At 37.0% G+C, this 25,406-nt stretch overlaps 1 protein-coding gene across 7 annotated transcripts in view; it reads right to left on the reverse strand.

Moving 5' to 3' along the window:
- Window positions 1-25,406, reverse strand: part of CLEC16A (C-type lectin domain containing 16A) — an 81,585-nt gene that overhangs the window by 45,137 nt on the left and 11,042 nt on the right. For all 7 annotated transcript variants that reach the window (XR_008821337.1, XM_056335425.1, XM_056335424.1 and 4 more), the window contains exons 6-15: window positions 23,661-23,784; window positions 22,610-22,784; window positions 21,016-21,069; window positions 18,615-18,728; window positions 13,127-13,355; window positions 11,662-11,791; window positions 8,314-8,414; window positions 3,967-4,089; window positions 2,272-2,381; window positions 1,724-1,768 (exon numbers count right to left, since the gene is read on the reverse strand). Coding sequence is in view for 6 of the 7 variants with exons in the window: in XM_056335425.1 (XP_056191400.1) it covers window positions 1,724-1,768; window positions 2,272-2,381; window positions 3,967-4,089; window positions 8,314-8,414; window positions 11,662-11,791; window positions 13,127-13,355; window positions 18,615-18,728; window positions 21,016-21,069; window positions 22,610-22,784; window positions 23,661-23,784 (1,205 nt within the window). In the remaining variant the exon portion in view is untranslated. The remainder of the gene's footprint in view (window positions 1-1,723; window positions 1,769-2,271; window positions 2,382-3,966; window positions 4,090-8,313; window positions 8,415-11,661; window positions 11,792-13,126; window positions 13,356-18,614; window positions 18,729-21,015; window positions 21,070-22,609; window positions 22,785-23,660; window positions 23,785-25,406) is intronic.

Raw genomic sequence — 25,406 nt, forward strand, 5'->3', positions numbered from 1 at the left:
TCTTTATCTCGAGCAGAAGATCTTTTCATTTTATGTCCTCCCACCATCCTGCTGAGGGGAGAGTGTGAGCAGCTGGGCAGATGCCTGGCAACTAGCCAAGGTCAGCCTGCCACAAATTACTGATTTTTGTAAATCACACATTCTTCAAGAGAATTCTAACAAAAAAGGGAAGAGATCTTACATACTTGAAATCTGTCATAGATTTACCTTTCCTTACATACAAGTTACTGCCTAGGGCTAAAAATTTTGTTTCTCTCATTGTTTACAATAAAAAATCTAAAAAGCTGCAGAGGTCTGTAATAAGAAAAAAAGTTAAGTAAAATTTCAGATCATCGCTTCAGGTAAGACAGAAATAAAAAGTAACACCGAAAGGAAATACATTCCATATCAGTGTTGTAGGGGGGTTGCATGGCAAGGTTTTGGTAGCAGGGCGCTACAGGGATTCTGTGAGAAGATGCCAAAAGCTTCCCAGCTCCCAGACAGACCCACCGCTGGCCAAGGTTGAGCTAATCAGCAACAGTAGTAGCACCTCTGGGATAGCATAGTAAGGAGGGGAAAAATATAATCTGTGCCAGTGGGAGAGAGGAGGTGAGACTACATGAGACCAACAACTCTGCAGGCACCCAGTCATTGCAGAAGGAGCGGGAGGAGGTGCTCCAGGTGCCGGAGCAGAGATTCCCCTGCAGCCCACGATGAAGACCATGGTGAGGCAGGCTGTCCCCCTCAGACCATGGAGGTCCACAATGGAACCAACCCCCACCTGCAGCCCATGGAGGACCCCACACCGGAGCAGGTGGATGCCCAAAGGAGGCTGTGACCTGTGGGAAGCCTGCACTGGAGCAGGTTTGCTGGCAGGGGTTGTGACCCTGCAGAGGACTCACGCTGGAGCAGTCTGTTCCTGAAGGGAACTGGAGCAGTGTGTCAAGAACTGCAGCCCATGGGAAGGCCTCATGCTAGAGAAGTTCATGGAGAATTCTCTCCTGTGGGAAGGACCCCACGCCAGAGCGGGGGGAAAGTGTGAGGAGGAAGGAGCAGCAGAAACAACTGTGATGAAGCAACTGTAACCCCCATTCCCCGTTTCCCTGCACTGCTCAGGGGGAGGATGCAGAGAAATCGGGAATTAAGCTCAGCCTGGGAAGAACAGAGGGGTGGGGAAGAGGAGGGTTTTTTTTCTGATTTGAATGCTAATAAACAAAGCTAATTTCTCCCCAAGTCGAATCTGGTTTGCCCATGACAGTAGCTCCCGAGTGATCTCCCTGTCCTTATCTCGACCCATGAGCCTTTTGTTATATTTTCTCTCCCCTGTCTAGTTGAGGAGGGGAGCGATAGAGCAGCTTTGGTGGGCACCTGGCATTTAGCCACAGTCAAGCCACTACAGGTGTCAACGATAAAATCTCAGAAATGTTCTAATAGTGTGGCTCTGTTACATGAAATACTTAGCAGTTGCAACAAAAGCATGACCACTAACTTGGCCCTTCAGAACAAACCCTGTGACACTTCAAACAGCCTTTTTGTGACATATGTCAGCGTGGTACAGGAAGGGCAGGAAAGGAGAGGAATAGTCCACAAAGCACTTCATTTCTCCATCACAACTATGGAGTTCCCATCTATAAAAAAGTGCCGCCTTGGGCACCGTGTAGACAGCGGGCTGCAGACTTGCTTCTAATTCCACATGATGTAAAGTAGTTTCTCCATTCTTTCCTATAGCATTTTGCATATATACCTTATAGAAACGACGAAGGAGGTGAACACTTTCTTCCCTTGCACCCTAGAAAATACAAAAAAAACCTGTGTTTCAGGGAGTAAATACACCATGAACTCAAAAGTCACATTTAAAAAAAAGCCACCCAAAACCTCATACAGAAGAGACTATTAATATTGCCATACTCATAGCCTTCAGCCCAGAATTTGATAGAACACAGTTCTTGCACTTACAAAAATACAGGTTATGTGAGCTTGCTAGTTTCAAAATCACTTTTCTTTACACTGTTGAGACTGATGACACACAAATTTCAGAGCGGGAACTATACATAACCTTGCTTGAGAAGTTAAAAGAATTTAAAAAGCAAGATAACAGCAAAGCTGAGAACAGAGCATGGGGTACTGATTCTTTACTTTCACCGCACAGAGCTGCCAATGGAAAAATGCACTGGAAGCTCATATTTCACACTTTTGCTTATTGCAATCAGGAACAAAATAAATTATTCAATTATACTACAAGACTTGAAGACAAGTAATGCTCTGACTGGTAATTTGAAAGAAAATACTTACCTCAAGGCAAGCAAGGTGAACATCTTTTATGATGCTGCCATTTTTAGAAAACACAAGCTGCTTCAGCAACAGGCAGCCAAGTTCTAAAGTGGCCAAACGGATTTTTCCATCTGCAAAAAGAAAATTTCAATATACAAAACAGTAGCAGTTGAAGCATTGCTCTTCTCATTACCTGATGATGTTAAATGTTTCTACACTTCTCTGCAATTACAAACTTCGCTCCTCTGTCATACACACCATATCTGACACAGATGAATGCTGATGCTGGTTTACAATGCCGACGGGTATAAACAAAAAAAAAAAAAAAAAAAAGAACGGGAAGAGTAATTTAAAGTGAACCATGCAATAAGAAAGCAATAAAGATTAATAGTATTAGAAAAGAAGCCAGAAATAATGCCTTTATCAGTCTGAAGCACAGGCTGGCTTACACTAAAATTAGAAAAGAATCGCAGACATTTGGCATGGATAAAGTTACAAGATCAAAGGAAATTTTGTATATAGCATACTAATAAGGCATAGCTTTTCCTTCAAAAAACACAGTCCAGAGGATTCAGATACAGCCTGGATGTGAGAATCTAGAGAAGTCAGAGTGAAAGAATGCATAGCAATTTTAAGCTTATAGTTTCAGAAAGCTAAAAAAAAAATATAAATAAATATTAGAAATTTACAGTCTGAGCTCAGTGATCAATACTAAGACATATACCCAAGAGACAGACAGCTTTTGACCCCAACTCCCATCTACTATTTTACAAGTTAACACTATGCTGCCATAAAGTAAAGATACAAAGGTCAGTGCTGCTAAAAAGAACCGAAAAGGAGATGCTCCACACAGCATTTAGCAAGCTTTATAAAAATCCATTATTTCCACCCCTCCCCAGAAGCGCTTTTGTTTAAATAAATACATCTCAACTTGGACCCTTTCCTTCTGCAGTATGTACAAACTCTTTACATATAAACATGCTTTTAATCTGTGACTGGCACATCAGCAGAAGTTAATACTCTGAAGATCAGTCTTGTGAATCAAACAAGCATTAGATTTTATTCTGCAGACAATCAGAATCTGATAGTGTTTCAGTTGCAGGGGAAAATCAGTTCTACTCATTTGAAGTTTTAAGAGCAGAAATGCATGGAGAAGAGCTGTGGCTTGAACAAAATTCATGTTTCTGTGGAATAGGTCACTGAGCCTTATATCCCTCGTTACAAAGAAGCTGAAGTCAGGAAAAAACACATTTCTGCAAAACAGTTCGGAACAGAAAATACAATCTGCTATTAAAAAAAAAAAAAAAAGGAAAATTTGCTATAACCTCTAGAGACAAAGGACTGCTATAAGCAAAGGGTTACATATAGTTTTCAAGACTACTCCACTGGAAGTACTTTTATAAGCAAAGGTGCCACAGATCATTTTTCAGGCTGAAATCACTACATGTATCATTTTTGTTTATTCAAAGACACAAAGTAGGAATTGAGACAACAGATCCCTGTATAAAAACAACTATTCAGCAGAAATCCAGTTACTGGTTTCTCAACAAACACTGAAAACCAACAGTTGGCTTTCACAGGCTGTATCTACTTATTGTTCATTGAAGAGCATGTTAAACAGGTTTTCCTCTCAAACACAAGAGGCTAGGCAGCTTTTTGGGGTTTGTCATCAAAAATTTCAGCTTGGCAAGAAAACAAATATTGGAAAAGCAATACCTGGTTGTGCAGCATAATTCATTATCCTGATGAGCCCTTCTGCAAGAACATGATTATATGAATTTCTCTCTTCAGCATGCTGAGCTGGAAGTTGAATTCTCTCCAGCTTGACTGGGTCAATTCCTTTTGTGAGGGATGAATGAAGAAAGGAGAATTAGAGAACAGGAGTACACCTCGAGGCAAGTATTTAATAGACCGTAGCAGTTTTCTCACAAGACTATAATTAGCAATACAGAATTGGGCAAGTTAGTTTTGCATTTCTATTACAAGGAAAAGGAGGAGCCTTTATGTATTTTTTTGTATCACCAAAAAATCTCAGCCTTAAATGGAGCCTACTGGGTGAAGACAATCCCAAAGTGGTTGGTGACATCCAAACCATTTTGCTGCATCTGGAATTTGCAGACTATTTGTTTGCATCTAAATCAAATCAAAGTCAAGCCATATGTGTGAAAAGCATAAAGGTTACATAAAAGTTAAAAGGGAATAGACAAAAGTCTGATTTCAAATTCTGCTTTGGTAGTAAGTGATTGGTTCATATATATTTTAAAAGAATAGGAATTTTCTTTTGTTAGTAGTAGCTTCTTATTTAGTACCCTCCCCAACATGAATCACAGATTCTCACTGACTACTGGTATAAAGAAAGTAAACTCAACTTTCTTCAGCCTATTCCTAAGAGCAAAGTTATTTCTCAGAATAGACTGGTTACTCTAAGACCTCTTAGAACAAAGCGTAGCTGTGGATTGCTGAGGACCTCCCTGCTCTTGTTCTAAAGAATGGTAATAACCCCATAAACCGAAGTTTTAAAGTTTCTTCCAACCCTGAACTTGTAGTTAACTCTATTAACAACACAATCTGTGATATCTAATTTATTTCTTCACTAAGCATACATATTTTGAACAATTAATAAAAGGTCTGTTAGAAGATTATTGACAGTGATACAAATGTTCTCTGTCATGATGAGTAAAGGTGTAGGAGTGAAGGAGGCATTTAAGGAACCAGGGCAATCAGAGATTGTTGTGAACACTAACAGCTTAGTTAAGAGCTACAGTTTCCTTTCTGGAAAGGAAAGCTGCTTATGAGTAAGATTTCTTAGAAAATACCTATACGCAAATTAAGCTCTCACAGAAGGACATGGTTGTTAACCAGCAAAAAAACATTAAAAAAGACTAAGAGGCAAGACCACACAGATGCTCAACAAAGCAGCCAAATTGAAATCATGGTGAAAGAACTCATACTCTGCATCTTTCATTTGGTTGTCTGTCTGCCAAAGATGCAGAGTTCTGCATTCCTGAGATACAGTACATGATCTAGCAACATATATGAAGGGCTCCTTCTGGGATTAAAGATCTCTCAGATACAATTTGCAACAAATCTATCTAGCTGTGCAGGTGCACCTCTTGGGATTCTTTCTTTTTGTTGACACAAACGATTCTTTCTGGTGGAAAAAAAAAAAGAAGTGTATTTTCTTTAAACATGTTCAATAGCATAGTGCAAAACGCAGACTCAGTACCCAAACAGAAGGACTCATGATAAAAAAAGCCTCAATAACAGTGTCTACATGTAGTGGCAAGAGAGCAAGATGCGTTCAGAAGACTTAGAATGCAAGGCCTGAAACCAAAGTTCTTGGTTAAGGTAGGGCTATTCAGATTTTTTTGAATTTGTTCTGTTGTAGCCCTCTCCACATGCCAGAATGAGTAGGATGGGGGAGAAAGGTAAAACTCAAACTGACCAGCTACAGAATCAGAAAAGCCAATATACTCAAACAGAAAACCACAACTCATTTTCCTGTGGTGTAGAGAGGACAAGCTTGTATTGCAGTCACAAGAAATCACTGTAAATTTCCAATTCATTACCTGTTTGTTTGAACTGATTCAAGTGCTCACTAGAGCATTTACCATCTGTCAGACAGTAAACAGATAATCAGATCCTAGACACACAACTCCTAGAGATTTATTACTTTCCGAAACTGGGGAAATAACTTGGCCTTTCGATGTCTGCAGAGACCTTCATGCCATTTTGTAAAAGAAAAGGATCATTGACCCATGCTTTGAGAAAGTCTGTAAGCAGACAGACCTCTTCCATTATACTAAATTCAGATACGAACATTGGCTCCTACTCAATCCTGATGCATCTTCCATGACCGATAATGAATTTGCTGTAGAAAGGAGCAGCTGTACAACTCCTGAGCTTTTAAAGAACATTCTGCTCTTGCATTAAACAGGGACACTAAATCAGGAGCTTGTAAAACCCCTCCTCTTCAAGACACAGAGGCACTGGTTCCATGTTCCCCAGGGCTGAAAGCAGCCTCTTACAGGGCACAAGAGGAGTGGGTTGGTGAGAGACAGTGAAGACCAAAAACTGGATGTCACCTGTCTACTAAGATCTAGGGTCAAGGATAGGGGGAGAAAGGAAAATAGCTTCCAAAGAGCCACAGGCCAATGTAAATTGTTGACAAGGAAAGCCAGTGAGTACAGATAGCCTGAAGAATTTTTCATTTAAAGGGCTGATGTGACCACCAAAGAATGAAGTGTAGATTTTGACCCCTTAAGTGCATGCAAGGTATCTCCAGTTTCAGGGCCAGGATACTTTTAGTCTCTTAGAAGGTAGATATTTAATTTCCTGTTGTATTTCTCTTGGTAACCCTGGATATTGGGTGAAAAATAAACATCAGAGATTTCTGAAACTAAGCAGCAAGAGGCTGTATGTGCTGCATTCCTCACTATTTACAGGCTTCTACAGATGTAAGCAAATGATCCTTGAAACAAGAGGATATCAGACTTCTTTTGGGGAACAAGATATTGAAGAGCGACCAATTACACTGAAACGAAATACAGTGGGCTGAAGGACTATGGTCTTAAATAGAAGAATTCTTAAGAAATACAACCCTAGAGTGCAGGCTCAGTCATTTACAATGACTTTGAAAGATTCCAGGGACACTCTGAAGCTGCAACAGTTACAGCTAATGCTTTTGGTTATTCACAGCTTCAACGAATGGATTTTAAGAGAAGACAATCCACCCGACATCACCGTTTTCTAGCACAATAATGCTCAAAAGTACCTCGGAGAAAGATATTTTCTAGAAGTGGTACGTTGCAGGGGGTGCGTGGGAAATCAAGAGGTGCAAGTCAGAGAGTGCTAGAGCATGGCAAGGCTGTGGTACTATCTTTGGTGATAATAGTTGCATCATTATCTATTGTCATAAGAGACTGTGAAAGCACTGACAATGTCTGCAAATTATAATCTCAGAGAAGCATTCAATTTTTCCTGGAAAAAGATAAAGCTGTCAAGTGGATGGAGGAGAACAGAAGGGGCTCAGCTTAGCTAGTTCGCTCAAGACACTCATTTCCACTCTGCTTGTCCATCAGAGGTACCTTCAAGTCAGAATCGAATCCTTACTTTTAAGCATGCCATCACACCTGATGCTCTTTTGCTCAGTTTACTGTAGCAGTTAGTTCATTTAAATTACTAGTATATTATAGAAACTATCCTCATAAGCAGAAAATAAATTCAGCTCTCAATCCCTGAAACACATGATTATTCACATGAATGAGATGTTTACATGATTGCTCCAAAAAGAATATTTAAAATGCACAAAAAGATAAACAACAAAAAAGCTAACCATAATCATTCCTTCGAAAAGGTTACATATTCTCATGCTGCCTGAATTCTAATGAACTACACATTTAAGATAGTTTTACTAGTTTATAAAATAGTCCAGGCTCCATGGGAGCCTTGCAAGATGTATTATGGCATAGAACACTGACAACTTAAACAAGCCTTCCATCAATTATGGCACAATGGCTGACAAGGTTGATGAGGAACTGCGCAGTGTAAAAAGAATTACTGAAGGACTGTCAAAGCTGGACAGAAAAAGGCAATAGATGACTTCCATAACCACTTCTCAGGTCTTATGTATGATCTAGATGTTTAAAGTATACAAGGATTTAATGTTAACATAGGCGGACAAGTTTTACATTTTATACTTGGCTTACATGTAGCAATCACAGTACATGCAAAGTGGGAAAGAACTGGATCCCACATGTATGTAGATTGAATATAGTGGGCGTCAAATGAAATTAAGAGATTAAAAATGGAACAATAATCCTATTCTAATTCCAAGAAACCTATGGAATACAAGTTACTGACACTCACAAAGCTTTCTACCAAACTGTTCTTAAAAAGGTGATCCTTAGCAACTGTTTTTACTTACAGCATATTTATTTCTGCCTCCTCTATGTGAAGAATTTCTCACTGTTGTATGCATAAGCGTAGAGTACCAACAGATTGTGCCTGTCTAAAACCATGTGTCTCATTCAGTTTTCTCTGGAAAAAGAAAAACTTGTTTACCTTTGTTGTGTGACATTGCATATAAAAGACAGAGCACGAAGAGGGCATAGTAATCATCTTCAGCACAGTCCAGCGCATTATAGACCATATCAAGAAAAGGCCTGTGGAAAGGAGTAATTTTAAAACAGTTTTAAGACAAACACCACGTCTACAGAAAAATTAGTAACTATCTTGTTCTACACATAGCTAACAGAAGAGGCAAATTTACACTAATGCACATTGTCAGGCATTAAACAAAAATTAATATGTTCAGGAATACTCAGATTATAGCCATGCCTTGTATTTACATTCTGACATTAAATCTGATGTTTTAATGGGATTTGTTACACAATACTTCCCCAAGAACTGATTGTTCACACATTTACTGTGTTGTTTGTAGCACATTTAGTATGCATGCAGAGGCATTATACAGCTCCTTTTAAGTGCACACATCAGTAACTTCAAGTAGCTGCTATCACTGTTGCATATATATAAAAAAACCCCTACCTTAAGACTCAAGTACTAAATTCTTACTATTACAAGAAAGCAGTTTTCACTGAAACTTTGGATGAAGGTAGGTTTTCTAAACCAACCAATCAAAAACTTTATCATCGAACAGTTATAGGAAAGACAAATGAACAAGAAGGCAACATTTGGATCAAAAAAAGCAAGCTTTGGACTGCAGATGAGCTTTGTTTTCCTGGGTTTAAGCATGTGTGACCTACAATGCATACACAGGAAGGCTATAAACAGTGCTGACTTCACCCTTCACCCGTACCCTGAACAGATCAGAAAAGTCAATTTAATCCAGAAGCCATCTCGACAGGTCAGATATGGGTGAGAATCAACTGATATTAGCACAACTTGGCTCCTGTCTTAAGCTGGCCTGCATCCAATCAGTTCAGAGCACAAGTAGAAATTAAATTATTTTTTACCACTGGCCCAGACAACAACAACAATAAAAAAAAAAACCAAGGAAGTGTGACAGTCATCAGAATTTTAGAGCCTTGATTGAAAAGAGGTAATTCCTACCTCTCAAAGTATTTTTTTTTAACAGCAAAAGGAAAAAAATAATGCTTCCATTATGTAAATTACATCCAAATAAAATATATTAAAATAACATCCAAAGTCATAAAAACAAATACATTTCCCTATCTTCAGGCCTAGCAGACAAAAAGCATTCACTGCAAACTCATCATTGTGATTACATAACTTTAAAAATACAACTACAACAGTGAGAGATAATACTCATTCCACATGTTTCTTCACAGCATCTATTTGCATTATCAAACTCTCAGTTGCAATAATCTGAACCAGGAACAACTTCTAGGAATCCCACTCATCAACGGGTCCTCATACAGACTAAATATAGGCTAGACTCAGAAAGACTTCAGCTATAAGAAAGAAGCAACAGAAGGTACAACATAGCATGAAGGTTTCACATTTGGGGAAAAAACTTTCATCATAAAAGGAAATGAATTTAAAACAAGCCTTTAGGCTTAAACTTTCCAGTAGTGAGGCACATCAACATAAAATTACACCAAAATTGATTAAACTTTCTCTTTTTATGTTCTTCACAGCAGTAAAAGGGCTAAGGGAAATGGAAAACTTCACTTACATTTTACAGCTGCAGTCTTTTAACTGCAAACTGTGCTGTCTTCCATTTATCTGTCAACAACTTTTACACAATTTTTCAAAACCACTTTTAATGTTAAGGGCTATATGGCAACTATTTTCAAATCTATTTCTTAACTCTGTAAGATTCTGTTATTTTACTAGCAACTTGATCGTAGGAACAGTTCAAATGCCATACAAGTATTCTTCAAATTAATTATTCTTGTGAAGTCTGTCCACAACTGAAGACTGCAACACATTCAGAATCGCTTTCATTACAATTGTTGATGATTACTCCAGCTATGGAGGTTTAACTCACTTCAATCATGGAATAAAAGACCACTGCATCTTCCACCACCACCCTTACCCATGTGGCTTATCTCATCCACAAGACGTGGTGACTCCAAGCAGTGTAAGAAAGAAGCTATATGCACTTGAGCAAATTTCTTGAGAGATTTAGTTACTGTTTTAAATACTGTACTTAACATACAGAATAACAAAAAAATCTTAAGTTATAGCAACTTACCTACATTTCCAAAATATGTACAAAACTAAGGCCAAAAAATGCCCTATACAAGGTCTACCCTTATTTTAAAAATATTTGTAGCTCTGCACATTCTTTGATGCTGTTTATTTTTAGAAAAGATGCAGGATGCTGTCAGATCATACATGCAGATCAAAAGACACATCTGCCACATGCATTGGCATCTCACGTGTAAGTACTCTGCATTTAAGACCTGAGCGTCCCAGTTGCTTAGTATTCAGTGCAGACATTGCCAATTTTTTTCTAAAAGCTATTTGGCACATATTTTAGTCAAAATATCAATAATCTAGAACAATATATTTTAAAACCAGTTCAAGACAAGGTTCAATTTCACTTTTACAATTAAATTAAATGTTGTCTTTATTAATGTATATTATCTAAGCTACATCAAAGCTATAATGGAGACAGAACGAAATTCTGGGAATACTATGCAGCATTTCCCAAATTTAAAAATAAATTTGATACCCTATTAAACATAGGCATTTCCCCAAGGGACATATTTGCAATTATTTTTGTGTCAGAGATAGCACAGTTCTTTGCAGTTTCTTTTCTTTAGCATTCTAATAACACCACAACATTCTTACTGATAAAGTGCCTTGTGGGTATTTAATATATTCTGGTTTAAATTTTGAAGTCAGGACAATCTCTGCTCCCAGAAACACTTAAAACTGCATTTCCAAGAGTAGTTTTCATTACCCCTAGGATATATTAATGGACGTTGGAAGCTGTACATAGGTAGCAGCGTTTATTTGTAACTACTAATACTAAAACTCTGCAAAATTCAGCCCTGAAATGAGGGACTTGCCTTGTTTTTTCCCTATAGGCGCATAAAAAAATTGACAGATGTGACCATAAATAGCCTTAAGAAAACTTCTTCTGGCTTAATTTAGAGGTTTAGAAAATTCTACAATGAGAACATTCACATTTGGGTTTTATTATGTTAATATTCTGTAATTTAACTTCACCAACTTAAGGCATCACAATTGCCATAAAGAGCAGCACAAACTTTACAAAGGAACAGGACCATTTCCAAAACTGATCAGTAGAGAGGCCACATCCCATCCTTCTGTTGCCTCACTTAATTGTGATCCACAAAAACACCTGGAATTTTAATTGGAGGCAGACTTGAAACATCCCTTAAGAGAAGTGAAAGAGTTAATGGGAGGGCAAGTAAGGAAGCAATATAGCAAAATATAACAGTTCCTTTATACCTGTTCCAGTTCGTTATCTCAGTCCCAGAGGCAGCTGCACTCTTTTCTTCATCTGTTGTATTCTGCTCCGTCACAGTAGAGATAGACAATTCTGACAGTTTACATCTCTCCATGATTACCATCTCTATTTCTAAAAAAGAACCAAAAAAACCCCACCAAAATTTGTAATTTTTACCAAACTGTTACCACAAGCTCTTTTGTATTCAATAAATAAGTTTGCTTACATTTCTTTAAGGAATTTAACTGCTTTAAGAAAATTATATATATATAAAATACATGTAAATATACAGATTAGATTATTTTGGCAAATAAGCAACAGTAATCCCCCTCCTGTCCAAACCACAGGATGAAAAAACACAGAACCTCTTTCTGGAAAAAAAAGAAGATCTCTGTGAAAATGCTGGTGAGATCGGGGCATGAGCAAACATCAAGTTTCATAGAGGGTGTAAAGTCTCTACAATTACAGCAAACAGCATATCTGGTCCTGAGTGCTTCATACCTATTGGCTTTAAGTAGAAGTATTAGGATCAAATATAGCTTTTGCTTAAGAATTTGGACAAAGAGGACTACTAAATGCACCAGTGTAAGCAGTAAATCATATTTTCTTCAAATCATGGTAGACAATACATCAGTTATTTGACACCATTTAAGGTAAGCCTTCTCAAACAAACTGCTTACCTAAATTGAAATGCAACGATTTGCGGAGAGGGCTGCCAAATCATAAAGGCCTTGTTTTCAATTGCTTGCCTGCAATTCTGCCACGTTTTTCTCAATTATTCTCAATTGAGAAAAATTCACTCTAGATTTTTTCTCAAACTAGCTAAAGACTAGTTTCTGATGTACATCCTTTAACAGTTACTAACTAATAAAATAAACAGTTAGGATGGACCACTCATCCTACAAAAGCAATACTTAAGGTATTGCATTACATAAAAAATCCTGAAAATGTGCAATTCAATAAAAATCTAAAAATTAAAGATGCTTTCTTCAGGTCTGAACTAAATTATTTAATATCATCTTCTACTATGTACTGTCACTTTTAGCTTGCTGCTTGAATTTTATCACTGAAACGTGCATAAAACACCCCTGACCATCTTAAAAAGGTAAAGCGGCTACACCATTTGCCTTGATACAGAAGGGAAAGTTACAAAGTTGTGAAGTCTACTGATAAAATGCCCCATAATCATGTACAACTTGGTGCAAGGCATGCATTTGTGATGAGGGCCAAAGACTACAGGGAGGCATGAAAACACTTCCATAGTTTTTAAATCAGATTAGAAGTACATGTTCTGGCAGAATGATTTAACATGAGAAAAAAATAGTCAAAGACTGAAACAAATTTAATAGTCCCATGTTTACCTCGTGCAACAAGAGAACAAGTCACATAACAGATCACAGTTAGGTCCATACGGTAAATAAAAGTATCCAAATTGTAAGCATAATGTTTATTTGCCGTTATACTCACCTTCATTTTCACTGCTTGTTCTGATGGCCTTTGAACTTGCTTCTGTACCTTTACCCTTATCTAGGTCATCTTGGTTATCTTCAGATCCTCTCTCCTCTTCATCTTCTTCACCAACATTTTTATAGTTGGGTCTTTTCTGCACCCTCTTCTTCCCCTTCTGTTTGTTAATTTCAAGAGACCTCTCAAGTGTTTCTGTTGGTTTTATGAAACATCTGATACTTGACTTTGCCTGCAAATTTGAAAAGTTTACACTAAGGTACAGCAAGACATTTTTAGCTAACTGGTAAAGAAACTTCAGTTCATATGAAAGAGGGGGTTTAGAATTTAAATTAGCGTACCACTTACAAATCTCAAATCCATTTTGAAGTACAAGAAAGTAGACCTCAAGCTGTATCAAATCATCAGTAGAACAATTATCTCCAAAGTAGCATATCCTAAAGATCTATCATTGAAAAGTATGCCATCTTGAGACAAGAACATATAGAATTACCTATTTCATCAATAGAAGTTTATTAATTTTTTTCCCTTCATTGATCTTTTCTTAACAGGCGAGACAACTAGTAGATTCAAAATTAAGACACCTTTTGCAAAAAGGATAAAGGCAGCAAAATCCAAAGCATGTATTGACAGCAATGTTAATTATGAAACACACTCTTTAAATGTCTTTGGCAATAGCAAGGACAAAAAACAATGCTCTAAGCTATGAGATTTTTTTGAAACTTAAGCTTCCCTCAACAGCATACTAGTCCTTGTATCATCTAGGACAAATGGCACTGATGTCAACCCTTTTTTGGCCTCCAGTCACTAACTTACCAAGTCTGGAAAACCAACACCACTTCATTTGTCAGACCTTAATATACTTGTGTTCTACTGAAAGTTATCAGCAGTTTATTTTTCAAGTCAAAACACTGCTTCTGGATAAGGCAGCAAACAGTATTCAATCAATACCTGATTTTCCTGGTTATTAATTTATAGAGCAAGAAAATAAAGTTAGATGACAAATTTCTCCCAGTGGAAGTATTTCCACGGGTCTGTGCCATCCTAACAACAGAGGATGATGTACTCTTACAGAAAGACTCAAGACACTACAAGAAGTCCTGCAACTAGCAGGACTAACAAAACTTTGTTTCCTACAATTTTGCAGATTGCTTCTGAGCTGTGATGCTTTGAGCTCCCTTCTCACTTGTTAGGCGTGGCAGCTGGATTAGCAGAGTACATGCTCTCTCTCACCTAGAGCTACAAACATTGATCAGCCAAACTTCTGTTACTGAGAAGTGAAACCATGGTCTGGGGGTTTCCTGCCAGCACACATTTATGCTGAACAAGACTGCTACAGAAACTTCATTACCTTTCAGACTTCAATACTTTGATCACACTTAGCTGATGCTGGCTAAAGGGTTAAAAATTTGAGGTCAAGCAAGAGAAAAGATAACTAAATACAAAATTGATTCCATTCCTTGCCTTAGGTGACTCAAGTACAGTAAGCATTGAAAATGGGCATATCAGAGAGCGCTCAAAGTTTGGAAAAACCCCTCCCGTCACTTAATAAGGAACACCTATACAGATTAGGAAAAGATCTGGGAAGAAACCTTCTACAAGTCAGAAGGCTGAAGTATTTCTCTAAATCTTCTGACTTTTAAAACAGGTTTTATAGAAATCTTGCGTAAGTCAGCTTACACTTGCCACTGAAATAAACCATACAGTAGGAGGAATCTTTCACAATACTAAAAAAACCCATAATGTGAAATCTATCAGACTTTTGCAACCCAGTAACCTCTCTGATATATTTTGTCTGATCAAACTGCAACATAGGAAGGTTACAAAACCATCAGAGTTACAACCAGATTACTTTTATTGATGGTTTCCGGTCAGAAAAGTCATAAGAGAAGGGAAGAACACATTAAGCCCTATTCTTCAGGGGGAAAAAAGAAAAGTAGCAACCAGCTGCACAATGCATTCTCCCCTTCCTGCATTCACTCACAATAACTTCCTAGAACCCTGTAGCTGCTTCCTTTATGAAGAATGCATGTACTTAACATCCTTGCATTTCTAATATGCTGCTAGCCTTATCAGCAAAATAACAGAAGAGACCAGTAGACAGCAGTGTGCTCATAACCATCATCTGGTCCATCTCAAGAAAGAAGTCAACATATATATACTCTTCTGCTACATACAACAAGGTTATACACTTAAAACATTCTAAAATCAGACAAAATTAATTTATGTAGTATGTGGTTTATCTAAATTGATTACAGAGTTTGAGATACTGCTATTTTATGCTTTTTAAGTGTCTTTCAACCCTATTTTCAATTATGGTTTATCTTATGCAACGTGTGCTGGTAAGTAAGGCAGTACCAGTAACAGCTTTTACGGGAAGGAGAAAGTAGGTTAAACAAGAAACCAAGAGAAACATGAAATAGGTAGAACTGGCCCACATCCGAATTATGCAGGAAAACAGTTCTCACAGGAAGTAAGGTAAACCTTAGTGTGATGGCTGCTAACAAGTTTAAATACATGTTGGCTACACATATTCAACTCATCATCAGAAATTAGCATTTCTTCTGAAGCCACCTAAAAATTGAAATACAGGGAAAACATGGAAAGACAAGTGTATCTTAATTTGCTATACTTCGAGGTGGAGAACCTGTGGACTCGAGGCTGGGCAATAATTACTGCCCTATGATGCTCAGCAGATCTCCATAGACAGGTTATTGCCAATTCATATGCTGTCAGCAGTAAGATCCATTGCTGATTTTTTCCACAAATTGATTTCCAGTAGAAAGTAGCACTTGTTCCTATCGTGACAATTACCATTGCTCTTTTGCCCTAAATAAGTCTGGATATGTTGCTCTTATACACAGCAACCACAACCCTTCTCAGCATTTTTATTAGGTATTCTTTACTCATTTAGTCTCCTATCATGAGGACACACGACCCTGCTTCTGGTAATCTCAGTCCATACTTTCTACGCCTCATTCCACTTCATCTTACTAGGAAAATGAATATAGACATGATGTTCTGCTTACTTCTGGTTTTACAAACTACATGTTGGAAAATGACAGTTACATGTCAATTTAAATGTATCAAGACATCTCAGTTACAAGAGATAAGCAGTGTTAGGTATAGAGTAGGGGTTCAGAGATAACTGCAGCTCACCATAACACACGGAGATATCCACAAAAGCAGCAGTTTAGGAGAGTATCAGAATGATTAACATGGGAAATTGTAACAGAAAGGAAGTAGAGAAAGATAAATCTGGGTCTGACTTAAGAACAAACACAATTCTAAACTCAGCCAAAAAGTATATTACGTTGCTCATCACTTTTCTCTACTGACTTCAAAACAAGCAAGCCTGAAGTAGCTTCTGAAATAGCTTCCATTATTCAACAGAAGTTAGTAATTTCTTTGCAACAGAATACACCACAGTAACAACTTTGCAATGGTCCTGATACACCTTATAGTCCAAAGAACAGCCCCTCAAATGGCTAACAATGCTCATAAATCAACTTGCTGCTCTAAGAAGTCCTACCACAGGGCAATAGGGAACTGTCTCACCTTTACTTAATTTGTCTGTGCCTCTGTATCTATGGCTGACTAGTCTCACTGCATTGAATTGTGTATCAGTAGAAAACCCCATGCAATATATGCAAGTAGTTTTTCATACTCATCAATGGAGAGCAGCTCATTGACAGCTCCCCTCACTGGAAGTAAAGCACGGAGGTCTTTGCTGAAGATTATTCCCCGCTCTTTCTGCAAGTAACCAGTTTCCACCAGTAGGCTTTCTGACAGTACCGGCTTTCCCCTCCAAAGTTTCCTTGAAGAATATAGTTGAATTTATGGAAAAACCAAGGTTTCTCCCATGGAAGTTTTTTCTTCATCCATAAAAACTGCTACCACTCTGCTCTCCCTGTAACAAAGCTCCACCTCTAGCAGTTTCACCCAGCATCTTCCTAGAAAGCTAACACCCCTCCTATTTATTACCTGTTCAGGCACGACAGAACTGGGAGTTTACATGCCACGGGACACATTTAAGACCAGTGAGAAGCAGCAACCTAAATATTATTAGAAACATCAGAGAATAGATGAACCTAAGTTTATAGGAAACCCCTAAAATTCCTAACAAGCACACAAACATATGCTATATTTTGCAACTCTGTACAGTAACGATGACAGGAAAAGAAAAATCCCACCCAACAAGTGGTGCCGCACCCTCTCACCACAAATTTCCTAGTAACAAAGCTGCTTCTGCACAAGTAGCACACACGACACTTGGTACACAGCTAGCAGAATGTCAGACATTTGCTAATACAAGTGATGGCTTTAACTTAAAAGTATTCAGTCAGCTCTAATATTCCACTCTTTTTACCTAAAAAAGCTTAGATTCTGAGCATCAAGGTCAACAGTACAAAATAACAGAACCCAAAAGCTACTGGCTAAGATTAGCCCAAACAGACTCCACTGCACTGTAGGAAAAAATCTGGAAAAGCTGACTTGTATCATAGAAGAGCAGAAGCGTATCTCCCCCTTGAAACTCTCAGAGCTATGGCAACTGCTGGGAAATAAGGTGCACAAGAACCAATCTACCGCTTCTATAAATTAAATATTCAGTCACTCTTTGCTGACCAGTCAGACATTAGGAGACATGTTCAATCTTTAGACAGAAGTACTACAGTCAGAAGCCTCTTCACCACAGTAAAGTCATACCCACTTCTTATAACCAACACCAATTAGGCTTTTAAAAAGTAAAAAGCAAGCATTTCACAAACTGTGAAACCCACAACGAGAGAGGAAAAAAAAAATAATCATATACATGACACTTAGAAAAACACTAACAACAGCATCTACCAACATCTACACAGGATTAAATCTGAAGGTACAAGGGTGAACCACCATCTATTTGTGGCTGGTCTATATTCTCTTATGCACACTGATGCACACTTTCAGAGATGATCAGCTTTACTGCTAGAACATTGGGAATATTCAGATGAAAATCTTTGTTTCCTTCTATATCCAAAGGATTTACCCCAGGTATTTTTTCTAAGTCTCTCATTTCTGCTAGAAATTGCACAAAGGAATAATTTCAAAGCAAAGCTGTGATCACTCATTTCGATTTCACTACCAAAGAGCTGGTAACAAAAACTTAACACAGAAGACTGGATTAAAAAAGTGTCCCATTAAAACAATGGAAGCCTTTGCACTGTCTGACCTCCACAGAAGCAAGTATTCTGATTTGCATCCTACACATTCTTATGCCACTATATGAAATATACATGCATGCAGAAAAATATTGCAACTTTGACAAGAATGTAAGTTGCATGGAGCATTTTTTTTGCTATCGCATCCAGCAATATAAGGTGAAATCGCCTATAGCTGCTCTTCTCTCCTAAACACAATCACCTTTTATCTTACAGTTTCCAGATACTTGAAAAACAAACCCAGGTACTTTCTTTGCCTCTAAAAAAAATATCAAAGATATTTGGCCACTTACTGAGTTTTTCTGTATATCTTGCTCAACTTTAGAAGAAAACACTGACAGGTCACCATTAAGTATAACCTCAGCCAATGAGTTCACCAAAGGGGCATAATGTATAATTAGAAAAACCTATTAAAAGAAAGATGGAAAAAAATATCAGACATATTACAGAACACATACAGTTTCACAATTTCAGTCACTGAACATGCTTTTTTGACCTTGCTAAACTGGTATCTTAAGTTTACATATACAGTAAAGTACAACTGGTAACACTGATAGTTCATGAAATCTACTTCAAACCACAAGAGACTATAATCTTCTCCATAGGTATCTGACCTTTCTCTACATTTTAAGCTACCTAGTTTTAATAATTCTTCATGCTCTTCTCTCCTTCTGAGAAATGTAAATTCTCTTATTTCAAAGCAGATGAGGAAAAAGTTGTGTGATGTTCTAGCAAGGAACCCAAAATAAAACTGCTCCAGAAAATTGCTTTTTTGAGAATCTACACAAACTGATCATGGTACACAACATCCACTGACCTTGACTGGCGGGACTCCATTAAGTTCTGTGTTGTGTGCCCAATTACTTAGCAGTGATTCACAAGTAAATGTCATGCAATAGGCTGAACTGGATCAGAAGCAGCTTTTCTGGCTATGCAATTGCAAAGAATTATGGTCTAGCTACAAAGTGGCTACATAACACAGGAATAGGGGCCACACTGCCTGTAATGTTAAAGCACTTATCCAGAAGCCCTTCAGTGCTTTAGCAGAGTTCACTGTTTACACTAACTACTCTATTTTGAGGCAAGGTTTACAAGGTTGGGCCAGCAAACAGCTGGCTTCTGGACAGAACCAGCTCAGGTCCAGCCACAATAGCCTTATGTCAGCTTATATCCATTATTGTCACAGGAATATCAAAGCTGTATCCCTAAACAGTAGTTCTAGCTGAGAAATCCCTAAATAATTTCTAATTCAGTAAGCCTAATGGTTGTTCTGACAATATTTAGCTAAATATGATCTCCACGTTTTCTGATTAAAGTGAGAACCACTTCAAAAGTAAAGTGATTATTAGCATGTGGTGGTGACGTATGTAAAAGTTTGGAAAGTCACAACACGCTTCAAAATTACTTTGAACTACCTCACAAATCACTCAAGCTTCTTCTAATTCATAAAGTGTAGCTCAACTATACACAGGCATATTTTAGTGTATGTGCATTACATGTTCACTTTGCTAGTACAAGCCTCTCAAACACTTGTCTCTAATATATGAGTAATGCCTAAAGTGTATGCCTGCTGTCAGTAACAGAAACATTTAAGAAGGTTACTCAGGATACTCAGTGTACACTTTTTCAGATCCTACTCAACAAAGAAACTGTAGGTTAAAAAGATGCATTTCTGCCAGTGACAGAAAAATTAGTTTGACTTTCCACATCACATACCATTCTGATACACAAATTTGTTTCCAATACTTTATGGTTAGGAAAAAAAGTTCCATTTTCTTTACTAAAAGCAATAAAAAACACAGATGCAAAGCATTTGTGATACCTAGCCAATACTTCTGCTGAAAGAAGATGTGAAAAGAGGTTAACATACACAATCCTATGATGCTGATCCCTTTAGTTGCAAGAAAATATTGCTCCCAAGGTTTTATCTGTGGTAAATAATTTAAACTTAAAAAACTGTGGTGATGTGTTATTGTATTATCCTGAAAAATCACATTTTTCAGAGAAGTTCTTAAAAAAAAAGATGGAATTATGGACCACACCATAATGAAATTAATGTAAAATGGTAAGTTCAAAGAAAAAAAGAAGTATAAATGCTATGAATACAAGTCAAAACTATTTTCTGAGAATGCAATTTAAGAAAATTACTCTCATAGCAATGCACTGAAGACTACAGGGAGAAAATACCACTTTTCTCTACAAATACAAAAAAAATTGACAGCAATTTCTTCATTTGAAAATAAGTTCCAAAAAGAAAAGGAGGTGGGACTAGTAAGAACGTGAAAACAACAAGTACTTTATTACAGATTTCAGGTATAAGCATAATGAAATTCAAATTGTGAGGAAGTTTGAGGTTTGGGTGGATTTTGTTTGTTTAAAAAAAATACATCAAAAAAAACCCATGATAACATTTCTCAGAGAGGGAAAGTGCAGCCTGGAATCTTCCAGAGCTTAGGCAGATTCAAAGTGCAATACAGTATCTGCCTAAATTTCGCCTGCAATTTTACTAAATTCTGTCCTAGTATGTTGCATGGCTCTACTACGTACCACTTTTCAGGTGGCGTACATAACCACTGAATGCTCCAAAGGCTACCCTGTGCTATGGGATCCTCAGAAGAATATTAATTCAACTAAGAAGCTATTTGGCACTGCAAAAGATGTTCAGAAGTAGGACAAAATACTTAAAATACTTACTTGAGAAAGAAGATAGAGAGAAACTTGGAGGCTTATTTTTGGACGCTCTCCACCCTATGGAAAAAATGTTATGAAAAATGCAGATTTATTTATACAATGTTAAAGCACTTATTTTTTATTAAAAACAAAACTCTTAATATTGTATTGTTCCACATTCTACTACAAAATGTTCAGAAAGCAGCACGCTCTAACATTCTTTTGTAAGCTATTTCAAATGACGACTCTCCAAATAAGCAAATCCCTTACTCTATATGCTTAAAAAATAGCTAATGATTATTATCTTTCATAGTCACTTTGGTAACTTAAATTTGAACAGATGAGTATCTGGGAAGTATGTTGGTTTTCACTACGCTACTATTCTTTCAAAAAGTACTTCTCAGTTAACGTTCATTAAAATCAACTCTAAACAGCTATTCAGAAACAATGAAATATCACCCACATAATAAAAGCATGGTCAGTAGACACTTCTCTAATCAGGTACATCACACTGGACAAAAATATTTGAAGTAGCACTGTTGTGCTCAAGTTATAAGTTTATATGCCAGTAGTAATGAAAATGTTTCTAAAAATAAATTGGTGATACTTTAAAAACCATAACCACGTAAATTAATTATCTCAAGAGGTACGAACAGCCTAATTTTATGACTGCAAGTATCTCTGACCTCATGATAATAGACAAATCTGCCTGAAAATAGGAGGACAAGCAGATTTTGGTAATGCATGAATGGAAAGAGTTACAATAGCTGAAATAAAAGTCTGGAAGTCTGCTTCACCCTATTTTAATGGCAAGACAAGATGATGTTTATCATTCAATCAATCCTTAGTGCACATACAATATACTGAATTAATTAACCTGACCTCTGGTTAATGAAAGTATGCTGAAATTCACAAAGCATTGTGTATCTTAAGAACAAACACCATTACAGAAGATCGGAGGGGGGAATGGATAAACAGAAATAAAATATAATTTTTTTTTTTTAAAGACAAGTGAATACAGGAACCCACACAGGCTTTAAAAGAATTTCTGTTTCATTAAAAATAAGCTTTTCACTAAATTTAAAGGCTATGCTTTAAGAAAAAATTCAACTATATGACATTGAGACGCAGCTTATCTGCAAATCGAAGAATCGCGTATCAAAATCAAAAGTTAGTATCTTCTGCGTGGAGTGGATTTTTACACCATGGAAAATTTGCACATATAATGGGAAAAGGTATTATAATCTGCTTTTGCCAGGAAACAGGTTACCATATCAGGAAAAGAAATCACACACCTCAAATTTCCCGGTGCCACAGAAATTTAAACCCTGTTCCAAATTTGCAGCTCTTCTTGTCTCCACTATCATTAGCATTTAACAACCACATCATCCAAACCAGTGTTTGTTTCGTGAATAAAGTTCTATCATCTATTCTGCCCTTAATTTCAGTCTCAGGGTACTTCCCCTACAGTTACCTTAAACCATTTCATGTAAAAGACACAAACATAGGTATCTACACTACCAACCCTACTACAGAATACACCTGCTGAACTAATTATTATGCATAAGGAAAGCAAGTAACACTTTTAAGACTTATTTGTTTACAGGCATTAGCTTACCTTATCTTGATTTACTAATGAATACACATAGAGGGGAAGAAAGAGCCTATTAAGTAGGTGGTCTGTTAGCACATCATTTAAAAATTCACAATTAATGATAAGGATATCATTAAGGTAATGTAAATGATCAAGATGTTCTGCTACCAGGTCACTCAGTTTGCCCCTATTTCTGTGCCTGAAAAAGCAAGCAAAAAAAGTCTCAGATACAATCATTTGTCAAAATCTTAAAAACTTCAGAAGAGAATTAATGCATATCCCTTCCATAGATCCCCTTGTGCAGATCAACTGCCTAAACAAGATGTTTTCATTAAAGTCAACAAATGCAGCTAGCAAACAATCTTCAGGCTTATATGTGTTTGAGGATGCACGTATCAGTTTTTCCCCCAAGTTTTCAGATGCAATGTTTTTATAAAACTTCACTTTCCACTGCCAAACTCTTTTCACAAGACATAAAAAAATGTTAAGATTTGTTTCAAAAAAGAAAAGAAAAAATCTATGTTGTATTTAACATCTACATCTTCACTTTAAGAAAGGAAGAAACAGCTGCCCATTCTAAGGTGGGGGTAGGAAGGCAAACCAAGAATAACCCGAAATCAACAAAATGTTTCTGGAGTTGATAGTAGAATATTACACAGGAATTTCAGGTCTGACAGTTCACATACTAAAAAAAGTTCATCTTCCCAATTTAATTTTTTTTCCTACAATCTTTTCAGAAAGCTGTTCTACTGAGATGATACACAGAAAAGGAACATGAAAAAGACCAAGTTGGTAAGTTTGAAAAGCATGGAATACCTTTTGTGTCTTCTGGCTATCTGCTAAATTTAGCAGAATTAAAACAAAGATGGAAAAGCATGCTGCTGAACACTAATTGTATGGATATTAGCACAGATAGGGCACACAGCACTAGTAATTATTAATTCAAAGCTTGAACTGACTACAAGGGAACATATTCAGAAATTAACTTAACTGCACTATTACAGACAAAATAAGGGAAGTCCCAACATATGAGAAAAACATTTCCATTCAATACCCAGCATTTGTAAAAGCTTACTCTTCATCAGTCTGCACACAGTTATCCAGTTCTATCACGTGGCTTCCAATAAACCAAACGAGGTTGGAGAAATAAGGGACAGCAGTTTTATCTCTAATGTAATGCAGCATAGGTTGGTTGTCCACTGAAGAGAAATTATTAAAAAGAAAACTCAGTTGCAATTTTTTTTAAATTAATGTTTAAGAAATACAATAAAGTAACACCTGAGTTTTTATTACATGCTAGCTTTTCATACCAGTATATACCTGACATGATCTTATGCATGAAATGGACATCTACAAAAACATCACATCAACTCTTAATTGGCTCGAACGAGCCTAATATTGATATATTTACATAGATCTGAAGGTAAATCTAGTGGAATGCAGAAAGTTTTTTAGCACAGTCTTTATTAAAAGGAAGAGGAAAAAGCATAAGAATAAAGCGGTAATGCTGAAAGTCAAGCTAGTTAGACTTACATGACACTGCATTAAGGAACACAGGAATCATCAGTGAAGGAAGGGCAAAAGAAACAGACAACAGTTAACAGGATTAGGAACTGGGATAGCGACATCCTCCAAAAGGGTTTAAAAAGCTAAAGCACAAAGCATCTAAACTAAAAGATACAGGGTAGGTGTTAGATCAGAATATATGCAAATGGATAGTCAGAAAATTATGAAACCTGAACATCCGAGCTGTGTTTTCTCAACTCTAACCTTTGTATCACTACAACATTCAATGAAAATCCTATACATTTTTTTGAACCATAAAACCACTTAGTTACGTAAATATATAGCAAATAGGGTATGGAGCCTGCACTTTGCTCTTTTTGTGAGCACACACTTGGGTTTACAGCTCTTTGAAGCAGAAAACTTTGAAGTACCAAGTGTCCATTGCTTAACACAATTTTGCCCCTTGCAGTCAATACTATAAAGAACCTATCTGCTATGCAGGCTATCCAGTTATTTGCAGCACCAATTGTTCATTGTTTTAAAAAAGTTCTCATATTCTTCTACAATAAAGACTCTCATCAAATCACTACTACTCCTGATAGACAGAAAATTTTGTAAATCCAAAATGTAATTTAATTTAAAATGGATTAAAGAATAAGAAGCCCTGCATGAACATATTCCATAATACATACTACCTTACAGCATGCTGATTTCAGAGGTAGAAGTTCTGAATACATGCGAATTTTTCTACAGAGATCACTGATATTTTCAGCCTATTACAGATTTTACACACCCCAACAAAATTTTAGAGGGAAGCAACTTTAGGACATTGCCTAGTCCAAACCCATTCTCAAAGCAGCATTAACTTCAAAGTTCAACCAGGTTGCTAAAGGGCCTTGTAAGTTTTGAAGATCTCAAACAATACAGAATCCTCAGTTTCTCTGGCAAACCTGTTGCAACACTTAACTAGTCTCACAGTGGAGTTTTTGGCTTTTTTTCCTTATGTCCTACTGGAATGTCCAGTACAGGAATTTGCAACTGCAGCCTCCTGGTGTTCACTGGGCACCTCTGGGAATGGTCTAGCTTTTCTTCAGACTGGAGTGACTGCAGCACCTAGAAACTCTACAGTCATATTCTAGTGCACTTCAAATCCAAAAGGAAGTGATGCAGCCAGCAAGGTTACTGCTTCATATATTATAAAGCTCAAGTTCATAAGTAAAAAATACTTGATATTCTTAAAGCACTTTGTTTTGGGGGTTGGGGTTTTTTGTTTGTTTTTTAAATACAGTCACATTCTGATCTCTGCTGGAAAGGA

This window comes from Falco biarmicus, chromosome 4 (assembly GCF_023638135.1).
Source record: "Falco biarmicus isolate bFalBia1 chromosome 4, bFalBia1.pri, whole genome shotgun sequence".
Taxonomy (NCBI): domain Eukaryota; kingdom Metazoa; phylum Chordata; class Aves; order Falconiformes; family Falconidae; genus Falco; species Falco biarmicus.